At 47.2% G+C, this 16,897-nt stretch overlaps 1 protein-coding gene across 1 annotated transcript in view; it reads left to right on the forward strand.

Annotated features, from left to right (window-relative positions):
• The first annotated feature begins 423 nt into the window (after positions 1-423).
• Positions 424-16,897, forward strand: part of APOB (apolipoprotein B) — a 41,971-nt gene continuing 25,497 nt past the window's right edge. The window contains exons 1-16 of the mRNA XM_024999521.2: positions 424-621; positions 946-984; positions 2,006-2,121; positions 3,440-3,585; positions 6,139-6,292; positions 7,301-7,456; positions 8,138-8,262; positions 8,955-9,040; positions 10,336-10,555; positions 11,290-11,517; positions 11,740-11,857; positions 11,979-12,125; positions 13,511-13,722; positions 13,981-14,218; positions 14,748-14,924; positions 16,364-16,555. Coding sequence (XP_024855289.1) covers positions 549-621; positions 946-984; positions 2,006-2,121; positions 3,440-3,585; positions 6,139-6,292; positions 7,301-7,456; positions 8,138-8,262; positions 8,955-9,040; positions 10,336-10,555; positions 11,290-11,517; positions 11,740-11,857; positions 11,979-12,125; positions 13,511-13,722; positions 13,981-14,218; positions 14,748-14,924; positions 16,364-16,555 — 2,427 coding nt within the window. The 5' untranslated portion in view covers positions 424-548. The remainder of the gene's footprint in view (positions 622-945; positions 985-2,005; positions 2,122-3,439; positions 3,586-6,138; positions 6,293-7,300; positions 7,457-8,137; positions 8,263-8,954; positions 9,041-10,335; positions 10,556-11,289; positions 11,518-11,739; positions 11,858-11,978; positions 12,126-13,510; positions 13,723-13,980; positions 14,219-14,747; positions 14,925-16,363; positions 16,556-16,897) is intronic.

Genomic DNA, 16,897 nt, shown 5'->3' on the forward strand with positions numbered 1-16,897 from the left:
AGAGGCCCCTAGGCAACCTCAAAGTCCACCAGGTAGGAAGGAAGTTGGGGTTGGGGGAAGGTCTCCACCTAGATGCTGGGAAGGACTAGCCATCCAGTGGCTACAGAGTCCATGCAAGGAGTAGGGACAGGCTTCATCCTGCGCTCAGTCGTCTCCCTGGGTCAGGGCAGTCTCCCCGGGCCCTGAGACCCCCGAGGACAGGCCAGGGGAGAGGCGGGGCCCCAGTGGCCCTGGAGGAGTCTGGGCTGAGCCCCCTCACCGGCCCCTCCTCAGGGCTCAGAGCCGGGCCTGGTGCGGAAAAGCAAACAGGCCCTGGTCGCTGCCCTTTGGACCTTTTGCAATTTGCCCGGTGCTCCTTCAGCTGCAGCCCTGGGAGGGCGGCCTCAGGCCTCGTATAAATAGGGCCCCGGGCGCCGGCCGTCCATTCCCACTGCAGGTGCAAGTGTGGGTCCAGGGCTGCCTGTGGGCGCCCGTCCCCCAGAGCCAGTGAGCAGCGCCGAGGCCAGGCCCAGACAGCAGGCGGGAGGGAGACACCACCCAGGTTGGCCATGGGCGCCCCGAGGCCTGCGGTGCTGCTGCTGCTGCTGCTGCTGTTCCTGGATGCCGCCAACGCCCAGGCCAGTGAGTGAGGCCACCCAGTCCCCAGGGTGCGGGGCAAGGGATGGAGGACCAGGGGCCCGAAGCCAGGGCCGGAGTGGTGGCTGGGGCAGCTTGGTCCCGGGACAGAGGGAGGGCAGCCCGAGGATGGAAGGACAGGGGCACAGGACCAGCTGCGGGGGGCTCCTCTAGACTCAGGGTGGGGTCGGGGAGGTGATGGGAGGGACGGAGGATTCTTCAAAGCCTTCTTCCCTGCTAGAGGTTAATGCAGCGGTCCTCCTGGTCAGACCCTAGGACCCAGCTGGAAGAAAGGGAAAACCTACAGTTGCCTTTCTCCCTTTCTTACAGGAGATGAAGTGCTGGAAAATGTCAGCCCCAGCTGTCCAAGTAAGGCATTTCCCCCTGAGCTGGGAAGGGCGCGCCCCACCCCACCCCCCGACCCTCGACCCCCGACTCCTCCCTCTGCACCTCAGATCACTGAAACACCGTGATGCTGTAATTGGTGTACACTGCTCTGACCCCACGAAGCCAGGTCCTGGAGCCTCTGTCCCCGCGAGGGGATCTCAGCTCTTTCACTCACCCTTCCCCTCTGTCCCAAACTTTCAGCCTGGGGATAGGATGGGGAAGGGACCTGTTGGTCCGTGGGCACTTTAAAGAGACTGTTTGTCAGGGACTAATCATTAATCTGAAGCACAAGAGGAAATGCTGACTTTAACCTTTGTAGATGCTCACCCTGGGATTTGTATTTACCTGACCCCTAAGGGTCAAAGGAGCCGGCCTTGCAGTGGTACCCTGTATTCTCCGGAAAGAGCGGGATGCTAACCTCTGATGGGGCAGCACTGCCATCTCGTGGGCGTCTGGCATCACTGCATCTGGACTCGGGACCCAGATGTTCTTTCTCTCAAATTGTTCAGGAAATTTCTCTCAAGCACAGCGGAAACCTCCAGAAATTCCTTCTTGGGGGTTTCTTAAGTCAGCCAGATACCCTTGATGCTTAGTGAACTTTGCCTCAGATATTTGGTAGAATCTAAAAAGAGCCACAGAGTTAGAGTATTTTCATGCTGAAAAGGCAGTGAGAGATATATTTGCTTTATTCTGTCAACTCTCAATTTTCCAAGGAGTCTTTCCTGTAGACTGTCTGAACCTCATTACTTGACACTCCCTGCCTTGTGCTTCAGATTATATATTCAAGGAATACCAGTTAATTTAAATATTAGCCTCAGCACTGTCGTAACGGAGAAGTTAAATCTATAAAGAAAAATTAAGTATAAGGCAAAATTAATTGAAAATAATTGGAGTTTAATTACCATTTTTCATTATCTGTGCCACTATCCTTCTATGCCCAGGATTGAATATCCTTGGGCGAGTTATTTCTGCCATGTAGCTGATGGATTTCTCCTCATTGTAGAAGATGCAGTGCGATTCAAGCACCTCAGGAAATATGTCTATAACTATGAAGCTGAGAGTTCCAGTGGTGTCCCTGGGACTGCTGATTCAAGAAGCGCCACCAAGATCAACTGCAAGGTACGAGGGGAGAGGGAAGACCACTGGAGGACCCTGGAGCCCAGCGCTGAGCAAACCCGGCTTGTGCCAGGACTGTCATAACCTCTAAGTTCTGAACTGGCCCTCAGTTTGCAAGTCAGCTTCTGTGCTGAGAAGTTGTCTGCCTCTGCCTGCAGTGCGGGAGACCCGGGTTCAATCCCTGAGTCAAGAAGATCCCCTAGAGAAGGAAATGGCAATCCACTCCAGTACTTTTGCCTAGAAAAATCCTATGGACAGAGAAGCCTGGTAGTCCATGGAGTCGCAAGGAGTCGGACATGACTGAGCGACTTCACTTTCACTTTCACTTTTCTTTCCGAGCTGTAATTAGAATATGTGATCTAAAATGTCAAGATTGCAGACCAATAGATTTAACATTTTAAGAGATGTCCAGTGGGTGAGCATCCCAGGAAAGCATTCTGGAGTGTGGCTTTTATCATCTAACTGAAATAGTATCTACAACTAAAAACAAACAGAACAGAAAATTTTAAACGTGCAGTTTGTTCTCAGATAAAACTTCACCAGTTGTTGAGACAGACTGTACTCGTATCCATGTTCTGTGGAACAGATCTAAGGGCAACTATTGGGGTTCATGTGGGAAAGAGAAGTCAAACCGGGCCGCCCTCTTATTTTTAGGGCACCGGCATCTGTGCTGTCAGGTAAGGTAGCCATTAGTCACATGCGACTATTTAAATTGAATAAAAGTTGCTACTTGGCTATATTTAAATATAAAATAAAAAGTTTTAAATAAATAAAAATCAGTTGAATAAAAGTAAAAATTCACACTGGTGTATTTAGTCACACTAACTGTATTTCAAATGCCCAGTTGGCCCCCACACCTAGTGGCTCCTATATTGGATAGTGAGAAAGCAGACCATCTCCAGCACTGCAGAAAGCTCTTTAAACCGCGCTGGGTAACACAGAGGGAACTACTTAAACTCCAGCTGTATGGGAAGCTCGGAACAGGCCCGGATAGATACACATGGTCTTGGATTTTTGGTTTTTCCACTGACATGAAGGAAGCATTTACTGTTGAAACCAATGATAGCCCTCCTCCTGCCTCCTGGTTTTCTTCCAAACCCTCACTCCTCAGCTGCATTTCTTCCAGCCAGTTGTACCTCTTTATACTAACAAGGAGTACATTTAGAACCAATAAAAAGTTATCATCCTTTGCATACAAAGGGGAAAACTTCAGAAGTATGGTGTCCCGTGGAACATGGGAAAGGTCAGAAAGCCCTGAGCTGGGGAGGAGTGTTGTGTCCTTGGTGGAGAATCTTAATGTACTGTTACCCTGTCTTCTCAGGTGGAGCTGGAGGTCCCCCAACTCTGCAACTTCATCCTGAAGACGAGTGACTGCACCCTGAAAGAGGTGGATGGCCTCAACCCTGAGGGCAAGGCCTTGCTGAAGAAGACCAAGAACTCTGAGGAGTTTGCTGCTGCGATGTCCAAGTAAGATGTGGGCATGTGCGTTCAAATTTCTGAGCCCCGGGCATCATGGCATGTGTTTCGCATGAGTGTGTGTGTGTGTCCAAGGGAGACGTGAGTATGTGTTTATTGTTGGGCACATATGTAAATACACGTATTTGTACTCTATTCACCATAGAACAGGGAATTGCTGAGTTTTCACAACAATCAAAAAGAGGGAAGTAGTCTTTACCCTCCCCTACTGAAGTTTCCCTAATTATCATTTAAATATGGTTCTAAAAGATCTCACACTTTAAAACTCCTTGAGACAATAAAGCTGAGATGGTTTGTTTAAACAAGTGAATTCATGTTTAAAGAATGAAACAAGACTGTGCCTGGTGGTCCTCAGAGAGGGTCCGGGCAGGACTTGCTGTGACCAAACATGGCTCGGCTCAGCAGAGAACACTAGCTTCAAGGGGTCCGGGGAGAGCCACGGCCTGAGCGGGTCCCCCTCCAGGGCTGACGTCCTGCCAGTGCACGCTGACCAGACCTTTCCTGTTGCTTACAGCTGGCAGCGCTTCTGACTGATCAGTGTTCATGGTGTTTTGGTTGTTGGATTTTTTTGAACATCACCCCTGCCTCATCTCCAGATCACAGTTTGCAGTGTCTCCTGCATTGCAGGCAGATTCTTTTCCATCTGAGCCACCAGGGAAGCCCTTGTAGTGCCCTAAGTGTGTGCAAATACAGACAGTCATGGGGTTGTTGATTTGGTAACAATGGACACTCCTTCCCTGCCTATCTTTCAATTTGTTAAACCTTAGACTTGGAAGCCAAAATAGGCCCTGGTGCTTCTGTCTCTTACCAGCACATCTTATTGCATCCAAGACTTGGAAGCATTGGAGGGAGTGGGGCTGCAGTGATGGAAGGGGGTAGGAGTTGCTCTCTGGTCTTTGTCTGTTAGTTGCTCTGACTTTGACTAGTTGCTCCAGTTATGTTCGACTTAAAACCCCATGGACTGTAGCCCTCCAGGCTCCTCTATCCATGGAATTCTCCAGGCAAGAATATTGGACTGGGTAGCCATTCCCTTCTCCAGGGGATCTTCCCAACCCAGAGAACAGGGCCTCCCACATTGCAGGCAGATTCTTTACCATCTGAGCCACCAGGGAAGTCTTCTTTGGTCCTTACCCTCATCCAAACAAAAAAGACTCCTGCTTTTGGCCACCTTGAGGCTTTCCTGTGAGCCTGTGTCACAGTGTCTGGAATTTTCTGAGAGGATGTAGGGCTGTGGGAAGCATCCCTCATCTCTTTTTCTTTCTTCTGACTCAGCTAGAGCAGGTGGTGCCAGGCTCTCTGAAATCCCCTAGGGAAGTCCCCAAAGAAAGGTCCCTAAAATCAGAGTTGACCCAGGCTTTAGCCATAGCCTGAGATCATATGAAAGTGAAGGAATGTCCAACAAATGTATGGAAAGAAGCTCCAGTTCGCTGGTGGTCAGGAGATGAAATTAATGCAACAAGATATTTATCACCTTATACTCACTTATACCCTTAAGACTACAGAAACTTAAAACAGCAATAGCACCTATTGCTGGCAAGCCTGTGAGGCAAAGCATACCCTCACACATTGCTGCTGCAAAGGAGTGCCTTTAGTCAATTGAGTAAATTATAATGAAAAATACTTGGAGCCTTTGACATAGCTAAAAAGAAAAGTAGTAACATGTGAAGATAGATGCATAAGAATGTTTGTATCAGTGTTGTTGGTGGGGCAAAAAAATTTAAACACCCAGGAAGAGAAAAGGTGAATGCCATCAAATAGGAGACTATCTGAATAAAGAATAGATAACCACAGAGTGGACTGTTATACAGCTTTGTAAAAAGAACCTGTTAGAGTGCTACCAGATGACTCAAGGATTTTCTTTTTTTTTTTTTTTTTACATTTTAAGTAGATTTTTATGATTAAAGTCTTTTTTTTAATTTTATTTTATTTTTAAACTTTACAAATTGTATTAGTTTTGCCAAATATCAAAATGAATCCGCCACAGGTATACATGTGTTCCCCATCCTGAACCCTTCTCCCTCCTCCCTCCCCATACCATCCCTCTGGGTCGTCCCAGTGCACTAGCCGCAAGCATCCAGTATCGTGCATCGAACCTGGACTTCATGGAGTAGAATTAAATGAGAAGCACAAGATAAACACAAGTATGCATGATGCCATGCCATTTGGATAAAACCAGCAGTGACAAACTATTTCTATGAAGGCGTTTTCACTCCCACGCTTCTGTATAAGATCATATGAGTGTGGAGACATGAATGGAAGGCCCAGTGGGGTGTTCTGTGGGGAGCGTGGCTGCAGAGCCTGATATGGGGAGAGAGAGGGACTGGGTGAGCCTAGCCAAGCCAAAAAAAAAAAAAAGGAAAAGAAATGAAAGAATACCAGAAGCATACACATACTTGTATACTTTTTTGAAAATATATGTATATGTGCTGATATTTATCAAAAACAATGTAAAAAGAAAATAGTAAAAAGGAGGCTGCAAAGCCACCTAGCCTATGGCTCACGGTAGAGAAGGGACCCTCGGTGACCATCCTCTCTCTGCACCAGGTACGACCTCAAGCTGGCTGTTCCTGAAGGCAAGCAAGTTCTACTTTACCCAGAGAAAGAAGAGCCTAAACACATCCTCAACATCAAGAGGGGCATCATCTCTGCCCTCCTGCTTCCCCCAGAAACAGAAGAGGCTAAGCAAGTGTTATTTCTGGTGAGAATTTTAAAAGCTGATAATAGTGGTCCTTTGAACTCCTCTTCATATAATGGAGCTGGGTTCCACTTATACGTCAACTGGATCGTGGGCTCAGCTGCATGGCTAGTTACACAGGAGGCCCTGTATTGGTGTGAAACATGTTGCTCAGAGCTCCCCTGGTTTCCGGGCTCACTGAGGGCCCAGCCCACACAGCCTGAGCAGGTTGGGTCTAATTTTATAGCAGTTTCCGGGGAGTCCTGACCACCCTACCCTCTGTTTGATTTTGTTATGTTTCCACAAGGTGGAGCACAGTAAGGCCTGTGTGTGTGTGTGTGTGTGTGTGTGTGTGTGTATGCAATTTTTGGCCACACTCTGCAACATATGGGATCTTAGTTCACTGACCAGGGATTGAACCTGTGCCCCTTGCATTGGAAGGCAGAGTCTTAACCACTGGACCACCAACGAAGTCCCCTGTGCGCATTTTAAACACAGAAAATAATTGAATCTATTTGTCAGCCTCTTTTAAGAATCCCAGGTTTTGCTCTGAGGATGCATTCAGCTTAGTTCAGTCCCGTGAACATTTTTGAGCTCTTACTGTGTTCTGAGCTCTGTCTGCTCCACGGGGAGCAGACACTGCTGCATCCCGCAGGGGCCCCTGCACATGGAGGTCTCAGGTTCTGGGGGGAGAACCAAGACACATACAACACAAAGCAGATTGGAGTACATGCCATAAATGAGAGATGGAGAAAAGGCTCCGAGAGCACAGAATATGCAACCAGTGTTGGCCGGGCCCTAGGAGGGCAGGGAGGTGTACCTCAGAGCCAGGACCACCCTTAAGAGGTTTTCTCATGCCCACCCTGTGCCCGGGAACCAACCGCACCCATGTTCTGTCCAAGAGGACGAAGCTTTCTCCCAGATCCGTGTTGCCCTTGCCTTTTCTTACAGGCTTCTTTCCCAGCCCCACCCCAAGCACCTAAAGATGGTTCCCTGCATTGAGTACACTTGTTGTATCTCCTGCTGCCCTAGGATACCGTGTATGGAAACTGCTCCACAGACTTTACTGTTAAAACGAAGAAGGGAAATGTGGCAACAGAAATATCTATTGAAAGAAACCTGGAGAAGTGTGATCACTTCCAGCCCATTAGCACGGGAGTTAGCCCACTCGCTTTGATTAGAGGCATGGTAAGTTTCACATCAGCATTGCTATGCACACTGGCAGCAGCCTCTTCATTATTAACATTATGGAATGTTAGAGCTAGAAGGGATCCCAGAGAAAAAATTCTAGGCAGAGAAAACATAAGGAGCGTAGGAACAGGTGTGAAGTGTTCGTGTGCGGTAGGACAGGGAGTCATGTTAGATGTGTGCATGCATTCTAAGTCATTTCAGTCATGTCTGACTTTTTGCAACCCCGTGGACTGTAGCCTGCCAGGCTCCTCTGTCCATGGGATTCTCCAGGCAAGAATACTGGAGCGGGTTGCCATGCCCTTCTCCAGGGGATGTTCCCAACCCTGGGAACAATCAAACGCATGTTTCATTGTGTTTCCTTCATTGGCAAGCAGGTTCTTTACTACTAGTGACACCTAGGAAGCCCCATGTGCTGGATTCCAGGTTATAAATACTTTGTACAGATCAGAAGTCTCCTGGAGTGAAATAAGGAAAGTCTACAGCCAGACTCAGCTTTTGGGTTTTCATCCCCTTGACTAAAAGTCAAGTATGAAGCTCTCTTCTCTCTCTGAGTTTATCTAGTGGTACAGAACCCCTGTTCCCCCACTTTCTTCCCTGAAGGGAAATACATATGGGAGAAGACTCAGGTTCAAGCCCCAGGGACTGATGAAAATGCTTTTCCCCTGATCCCATTCACAGACCCGCCCCTTGTCAACACTGATTGGCAGCAGCCAGTCCTGCCGGTACACCCTGGACCCAAGGAAGAAGCACGTGTCAGAAGCTATCTGCAATGAGCAACACCTATTCCTGCCCTTCTCCTACAAGTAGGTCCCCGGCTGTAGCCCCGATTCCTTATTTATGGGGCCATTAGGAGCTGAATGCTTCTCGGTGCCCTGTTGCAAGCTAGGCTGTGCCTGGGAGGAGGTGTGAAAAGGTACAAAACAAAATGTATTTCTGTCCTCCTGTCTCAAGCTAATAGGCCGTTTGGTAGGAAAGACTTAGGCATGAGGAACAATTCAAAACCAACAAAAGATATCTGAGATCCAGACTTTAAGGGCTAGAGATCAGGAAAAACTGGAACCATTACTAGCTGCTCAGGTTAGAAAGGCTTTACAGAAGATGTTGGAATTGGCCTAGAGACTTACATATCCATTTTGCAAACTGGTCAGCCAACTAGTGTTGACTGAGTAACCACTATCTATATTCTTGGCACTGAACTATGGGAGATCACAGAAGAATTTTGGAGCTTAGTGCTGGTTCATTCCCTCTGGGCACTCTGGAACGGTGGAGAGTGTAAGGTGCATGTGTCCTTCTGATGGAAGGACAGCCAGCATGACCAGAAGGAGCTGTTGCTGTTCACAGGGGGTCAAGGACAGCTGGATATAAATAAGTATGGTTTGAAAGGGGAGCAGGATTTGGGGAGGAGCAGAGATAGGGGAGACATTCCACGTGAAGAGCAGAGGATGCAGCGGGGAGCCTGGCCATCCATGACGTGCTGTGATTCCTGTGTTGCCAGGAACAAATACGGGATGATGGCACAGGTCACACAGACTTTGAAACTTGAAAACACACCTAAGATCAACAGCCGCTTCTTTGAGGAAGGTAAGGTGTGATGGTTGCCAGGGTTGGGAAACCTGCCCATGGGGTACCAACCATGGCTTAGCTCCTTGCTGGGCCCTGTGAGAGTCCTGGGCTCTGGGCTTCTGGCCATGGGCCATTCTCCTGAGAAAGCCTGTTCATTTCAGAATGTCAGGTGGCAATGGGATTTATCCCTTTCCCCTTTAGGAAAGGAGAGAGTTCTCCCAAAGCTCCCTGGCTTTAGGAAGTAGGAAACTGGCCTCCCAAGTCCACCTTTGGTAAATTGGACAGCTGGGCCTGAGCGAGGTAGGGCAAATGGGAAAGGTCAGGAATCAGTCTTTAGAGCTGAAGGGAACTACAGAAACCAACCTCAGCCTGCACCTTTCTTGTATGTCAGTGAGCCGTGTGCCCTACCTCATTCTCAGCCACCTGTGGTGTCAGGTGGTGGCAGCATGTGCCTTTACACCCATTCTACGGAAGGAAAGGGATGCACAGAGAGGCTTGGTGATGTATTCAAAGTCACAGACTGTTAGAGGCGGTACAGAATGGGCCTCCAGGTCTAGTCTAAGTCAGGACTCCTTCCTCCGCACCACCGATTCACCCACCTCCTGGGCAGAGGTGAGAACAGGGTGATGGAGGGAACACAAAACATCCCCCCAACACACACACACAAACTGCCATTAGACCCAGTGGAAAGACAGGACAGGTGAGGGCCAGTGAGTCTAGCCTCCGCTGTTATGTCAGCAGCACCTCCTCACCAGTTCTTTTGGGCAAAAAGGTCATTCAATCCAATACAAGTCGAACAAGCCTGGATTCAATCCCAGCTCTGCCTCTTACACCCAGAAAGGTCTTGGGCATGGTAAGTGGCTCACCTCTGGGTCTTAGTTCCCTTATCTTTAAATTGAGGAATAATATTAACACTGGACTTCCCAAGTGGTGCTCGTGGTAAAGAACCCGGCTGCCAGTGCAGGAGATGTAAGAGACTCAGGCTCAATCCCTGGCTTGGGAAGATCCCCTGGAGAAGGACATGGCACCCACTCCAGTATTCTTGCCTGGAGAATCCCATGGAAAAGGGAGCCTGGCAGGCTACGGTCTATGGGGTTGCAAAGAGTCCGACACGACTGAAGCAACAGCAGGTATGCACAATATTCATGCTAATCACAAGGAGAGGGTGGCAAGTTAGGGAAACACTGAAGTCAGAGGCTTCTTTTCTCCGCCCCCCTCTTGCTGACCCCTCCTGGATCTCCAGCTTCTAGAAGAAAGATGAGGTTGAGATGCAGGGGTAAGCTGGAATCCCTCTGACACACTCCTCCTTCCAGGCACTGAGGCAGTGGGTCTTGCCTTTGAGAGCACCAGGTCCACGTCACCTCCAAACCACGCTGAGGCCATTGTGAAGACACTCCAGGAGCTGCAGAAACTGCACGTCTCTGAGCAGAATGCCCAGAGAGCCAACCTCTTCCATAAACTAGTGACCGAGCTGCGAGGCCTCAGCAGTGAGGCGGTCACCTCCCTCTTGCCGAAGCTGATCGAGGTGTCCAGGTATTTCTCGAGCAGTCGCAGTTCAAACCTTCATAGATTATGAGCCCATGGGAGCTGGCTGAGACCTCGGCCAGACAATCTCAGAAACCATTGAAATTTCAACCCATTTAATCAATTGAGTCAGTCAGTAAATGTTTGCTTGATAGAGAAATGTCAGCTAAGGTGTCTAGAGATACATGGGTAACACACACGCATACATTGCATCCAAGGTAGATAAATATTTATGTGTTGAGATAGGAGGAAAATCTTTCCCACATTTTAATGGGTATCTTTAATCCCTCATTCTATAATGAGTACCCTGGGAAGTGTGAGAGGAAAAGAAGTCTGTGTTTTCTGGAAGCCTGTAGGCTAGAGGAGAGAGAACTCAAGCAAACCAAATAATACCGTGACTTCTCTTTACTTCAGTGCAGTCTTAGTGCTGTGAAGGTCAGAGAAGGGACTGGGGACTGGGTGAGTGTTTATGTGGCATGTTCCATCTTCTGACCAAAGGGTAACAGTCCTCTCTGGTGTTGAGTCCAGGGGGTCCTTCTTCAGACTTTGCTCCGTGGTGCTTCTCCAGGGGATGCTACTTATGGGGAAGGCCTCTCTGTTCTCTAGGGATCTGAGTTAGATTCTGGAAGATGGTTGGATTTGGATCTTGAATAAGGGAATTCCTGACAGAGGGAACACTGTGGGCCAAGGAGGTTTTAGCTGCCTAGAAGGTGATCTTTCTTTCTCTGCCCTTTTCTTCCCAGTCCCATCACTTTACAAGCCTTGATTCAGTGTGGACAGCCCCAGTGCTACACTCACATCCTCCAGTGGCTGAAAAATGAGAGAGCCAACCCCCTTCTGATAGATGCCGTGACCTACCTGGTGGCCCTGATCCCAGAGCCCTCGGCCGAGAGGCTGCGGGAGGTCTTTAACACCGCAAGAGTGCAGCAGAGCCGGCTCACGTTTTATGCTCTGAGTCACATGATCAACAAGTGAGTTTTCCACTGGTTCTCCTCGTAGGAGCGAAGGATGACCCCATGTGTCAGTATTCTGTTTGTACCCTCCCTCCACTTGCAAATTCTGATACTTACCCTTTCGTTTGTCTACTGGTCAATTTTGAAAGTAATGACTTGAAATAAGAAATCAGCGAACATCAGTGTATATTTTAAGATAAACCTGGCTATGCTTGCTGAATCCTAACTCGTCTTCTGTAGCTATCATAAGACAAACCCTACATGGACACAGGACCTGCTGGAAATTGCTGATTACCTGTCAGAACAGATTGGCAATGACTGCACTGGGAACGAAGATCTCACCTACCTGATTCTGAGGGTATTTTCAGTTTTTTGTGTGTTGGTTTTGTATAATAGGCATCATTTCAAACACACTTTTTCTGTCTACCCCTCACTGCACCTTCTGTGCCCTGATTCTCTCTTGTTTATTTTCAATGCAGGTCATAGGAAATATTGGTAAAACCATGGAGCAACTAACCCCCAAACTCACATCTTCAGTCCTGAAATGTATCAGAAGTGAACAGCCATCCCTGGTGATTCAGAAGGCTGCCATCCAGGCCCTGCGGAAAATGGAGCTTAGTGACGAGGTAAGGTCAGCAGAAGAGGGCCGAAAATGACGAGTTGATTCAGATTGACAAAGATTTGGAATGAGATTCTAAATCTCACCATTCTACTGACTTTTTTCTGCTGCTGCTACTGCTAAGTCGCTTCAGTTGTGTCCAACTCTGAGTGACCCCAGAGACGGCAGCCCACCAGGCTCCCCCGTCTCTGGGATTCTCCAGGCAAGAACACTGGAGTGGGTTGCCATTTCCTTCTCCAATGCATGAAAGTAAAAAGTGAAAGTGAAGTCGCTCAGTCATGTCCGACTCCTAGCGACCTCATGGACTGCAGCCTACCAGGCTCCTCCATCCATGGGATTTTCCAGGCAAGAGTACTGGAGTGGGGTGCCATTGCCTTCTCCGGACTTTATTCTACTGCTCTTTAATTGCAAATTTCAATAACCTATTGACTGCCTGGGGCTTCCAGATGGCTCAGTGCTAAAGAATATTCCTGCCAATGTAGGAAACACAGGTTTAATCCCTGGGTGGGAAAGATCCCCTGGAAAAGGAAATGGCAACCCACTGCACTATTCTTCTCTGGAAAATCCCATGGACAGTTAGCGAGGTACAGTCAATGGGGTTACAAGAAGAGACTAAACAATTGACTGCCTAACCACATGCAGACATGAGAAAAATAGTTGACCTTCCTGCTACTTCAGCAGGCGAAGTGTGATTTTTTTCACTACCTGCTGTCCTCTCGCCAGATTGACCATCATTCCTATCTTGGGAAAACATGTCTGATTTTTCTCCCCCAATTTCCCTAGACTAAGAGAGTCAAACTGGCCCCCAAAGGTGGTGATGGTGATTCCACAGCTTTGCAGACAACCTGACTTACTTATTAGCATCAAATTCTCCTGATTCCTCCTTACCTTTACTCTCATATTGAAATAATTTATGTTAAAACATCTTTATCTTCAGTTAGTGGCAGATCTCCAACAAGTCATAACTTGGCCATAACTTGTGTATTTTAATGCAGTTGAATTCAGCATGCATATTTTTTAAGATTCTTTTTGATGTAGACTATATTAAAGTCTTTATTGAATTTGTTACAATATTGCTTCTGTTTTATGTTTTGGTTTTTTGGCCACAAGGCATTTGGGAACCTCAGCTGCCCAACCAGGGATTGAACCCACACCCCCTGCATTGGAAGGCAAAGTCTTAACCACTGACCACCAGGGAAGCCCCTCAACATACATTTGATAGGTGTCTTCTGAGAACCCTTCCTTGAGCTGGTTGCTCTGGGTGAAGAAGGTTCAGTAACAGCATTTGAAGAATTCAGAGAGAGAAATCCCACTTGCAAAATAAGATCAGGCATGTTTGCCAGACATGTTCCATGTTCTGACAGTGATGATAGTCTTGTCTTTGGGCCACAGGTCCGGGAAGTCCTTCTCCAGACTTTCCTCGATGACACCTCTCCAGGGGATAAGCGGCTGGCTGCCTACCTCATGCTGATGGGGAGTCCTTCCCAGTCGGATATTAGCAAAATCACCCAACTTCTCTCTGGGGAACAGAATGAGCAAGTGAAGAACTTTGTGGCTTCCCACATCGCCAACATCTTAAACTCAGAAGATTTGTACGTCCAGGAGTAAGTAAAGTGATTTTCCTGCATCTGCCTCAAGGGGCTGAAATTCCAAACCTCAATTCTGATTTAGCCACTGCCTGCCCTTTACAGGCTGTTCTTTCTTCTGGAACCAACATCTGTGTGAAAGTGCAGCAGATCTGAGCCAAGCTTTGGGGGCAAATAAAACCCAGAGAGTTTGGTAGAGAATGGAAATCCACGTTGACTTGGGAGAGAGTAACATGATGTGTGTCAGCTCAAAATACTCTCCTTCTTTTTATCTAGCTTGAAAAGCTTAGTGGAAGAAGCTCTGAAAAAATCTCAGCTTCCAACTATCATGGATTTCAAGAAATTTTCCCGGAGCTATCAGTTTTCCAAATCGATTTCTCTGCCATCACTTGACCTGGTCTCAGCCAAAATCGAAGGAAATCTTATATTTGATCCAAACAATTACCTTCCTAAAGAAAGCATGCTGAAAACGACCCTCAAAGTCTTTGGATTTGCTTCAGCTGACCTCTTTGAGGTATGTGTGGGCCTGAACCAGAGTCTTATGTTTTCTAGCCCATTCTGGCCTACATCATAAATAGTCAAGTCAAGGGAGCCATGAGCCAGTTACAGGAGGAACAAGAATCATCAGGCAGTGATACCATCACTTCTTTCCCTCCCCCCTCTTCTTCCTGCCTCCCCACTAGGGGCCATGTGGAGCACGACTCCTTATATGAACGGAAGTGCGATGTCTCAGAAAAGCACTTACACCCTAAATCCAAGGGTTCAAACCCCAAATTCACCCCCAAACCAGAATCTTCAGCTTAACTATATATCCCCTCTGAACCTTAGCTGCCTCTTCCAAAAAACAAGCACATAATAGGTTTTGCCTTGCAAGATTCTGGTGAGATTTAAATAAGACAACTCCTGTGGAGTGCTCAGGTCAACTCCTGCCCAGTAGCATTCACAAAGTACTTGTTTAATAAATTGAGCATAAATAGGGGAATGGGAGATGGACAGACAACAGAGAAACCTGATGGTGTTTCTTGCCTGATTTTCTCTCTCAGATTGGTTTGGAAGGAAAAGGTTTTGAACCAACACTTGAAGCTCTTTTTGGGAAGGAAGGATTTTTCCCAGACAGTGTCAACAAGGCTTTGTACTGGGTTAACGGTCGAGTTCCTGATCGTGTCTCCAAGGTCTTGGTGGACCACTTTGGCTACACCAAAGATGATAAACATGAGCAGGTATGTTTTACATATCCTCTCAAGGAAAGCTTTGGGTCTCAATGCGAAAATGTCCTTATCTAAGCCTGGAAATCATCAAAGCACTATCTAACCAAAGTGACAACTATGGCTATTACTAACCAGTCCAGTGGGAATAAGAGACAGTATCCTCTGCAGTGATGGGCCTTCTGGAGATTCAGTCTGCCCAGAGTCCAGGCTCATTAGAGGCTCTCTAGCATAATGATTAAGAATGTGAACTCTGGGGCATGGGTTTGAAATCTAACCTCACTCTCTTCAAGCTCTGCATACCTGGGCAAGTTGCTTGATGTTATATCTGTTTCCACATCCCCAGAATGCTAATAATAACTTATATCCTTCACAAGGATACTTAAAGACTAAATGAACTAAAGTATGTAAAAAGCTAAACAAAGCCCCTGACTCTTGTGTTGATTATTCAAGAAGCAGATACTATTATAATTTTGAAATTCATATTTTCACTATTATTAACTACTTTCTTTGGCTCTCACCCACATCCGTGCACTAGCTGATGGAGGCAGAATCCTCTTTGAAGTTGGCATAAGCCTCCACTTAAGGAGCAGAAAATAGATTGTGTGATCTGGACCTTCTTATTCTTTAACTCTTTGCTGTCCAAAGCATGGTCCAGTCATTGGCATCACAGCAATGCTTGTTAGAAATGCAGGTTCTCAGGCCCTACTGGGCTGTATGGAATCAGAACTTGCATTTGAATGAGAACCCCAAAATGACCAGTGTACACATTTCAGTTTGAGAAGCAGGGTGGTAATTTACTCCCCGATGCTCACCTCCATCTCCTAATTTACTCACCTCCACTTGAGGCTGAGGGTCTTTGATCTGTTTTGGGTTTCTCAATCACTCTTTGTTTCTCTGATGCCTAAGCACCAGTCTATGGAATTCTTATCTCTAAGAACTTACCTAGATCAGAGCTTCCCTAGATGAGATGTGTTTCAAGCTTTTGGCCAATGTATACAGCAGCTATGCTTTCCCAGGAAATCCCTAGTGGTTTTCCTTTGTTGGAGGAGAGAAGGAGTAAGCAGGGGAGGGGATGGGGGACAGAGGATCTTCTAATCTTGGGGAGCCATAGGGATCCTGGCATGCTGGAGAACAGAGATCACCTATGCCTACATCATAGATCACTTGAATGCCTACATCATTCAAGTTAAGAACAGTGTGGAAGCACCATTGTCCCTGACGAGACCTTAGTTTTTTGTTGGTTTTTTTTTTTTTTTTTTTATGTCAGTTTGGAGGAGCTGTCTGTCTTTTGATAAAAGGTGGGGGCCTGGTTTCAGTGTCTGCCCCACGTCCCCACTACGAGGGTTTATATTTAGGCTCATCACAGCTGCAACAGGGAGGTCCCACACCTTATCCCAAGGGTGTTTGACAGCACTCACACCTCACTAGACATTTTGTTGTTAAAATCCCAGGACATGGTCAATGGAGTCATGTTCAACGTTGAGAAGCTGGTCAAAGATCTGAAATCCAAAGATTTCCCAGAAGCCAGAGCCTACCTCCGCATCTTGGGAGAAGAGCTTGGCTTTGTCAAACTCCATGACCTCCAACTCCTGGGGAAGTTGCTGCTGAAAGGTGTTCGTACCCTGCAGGGGATCCCTCAGATGGTAAGTGGACCATCATAGGGTGATGGGTTAGCCTGGGCTCTGTTGAGATCTCCAGACTCCCTTAAGATCCCAGTCATGCAGACCAGAGAAAATGCTTGTGCTTCCTTCAGAGATGCAAGTTTGTCTTAAATGTCAGTGAAAAAGATTCCTGGATTCCTAAGGAATTGATAGCATTTAGAAATTAAGCTATTCATCACGTATCTATTAACAGCATTCATTTGTTCATGTGGAAAACAGTCCTAAGTGTATCTCTCTACCTAGAGAGATATGCTTTAATATTTAAATGATGAAGTGATTATGAAAAAAGTATGTAGAAAACTGCAGTCCATTGTCTAAATATTC

This window comes from Bos taurus, chromosome 11, assembly GCF_002263795.3.
Source record: "Bos taurus isolate L1 Dominette 01449 registration number 42190680 breed Hereford chromosome 11, ARS-UCD2.0, whole genome shotgun sequence".
Lineage (NCBI taxonomy): Eukaryota > Metazoa > Chordata > Mammalia > Artiodactyla > Bovidae > Bos > Bos taurus.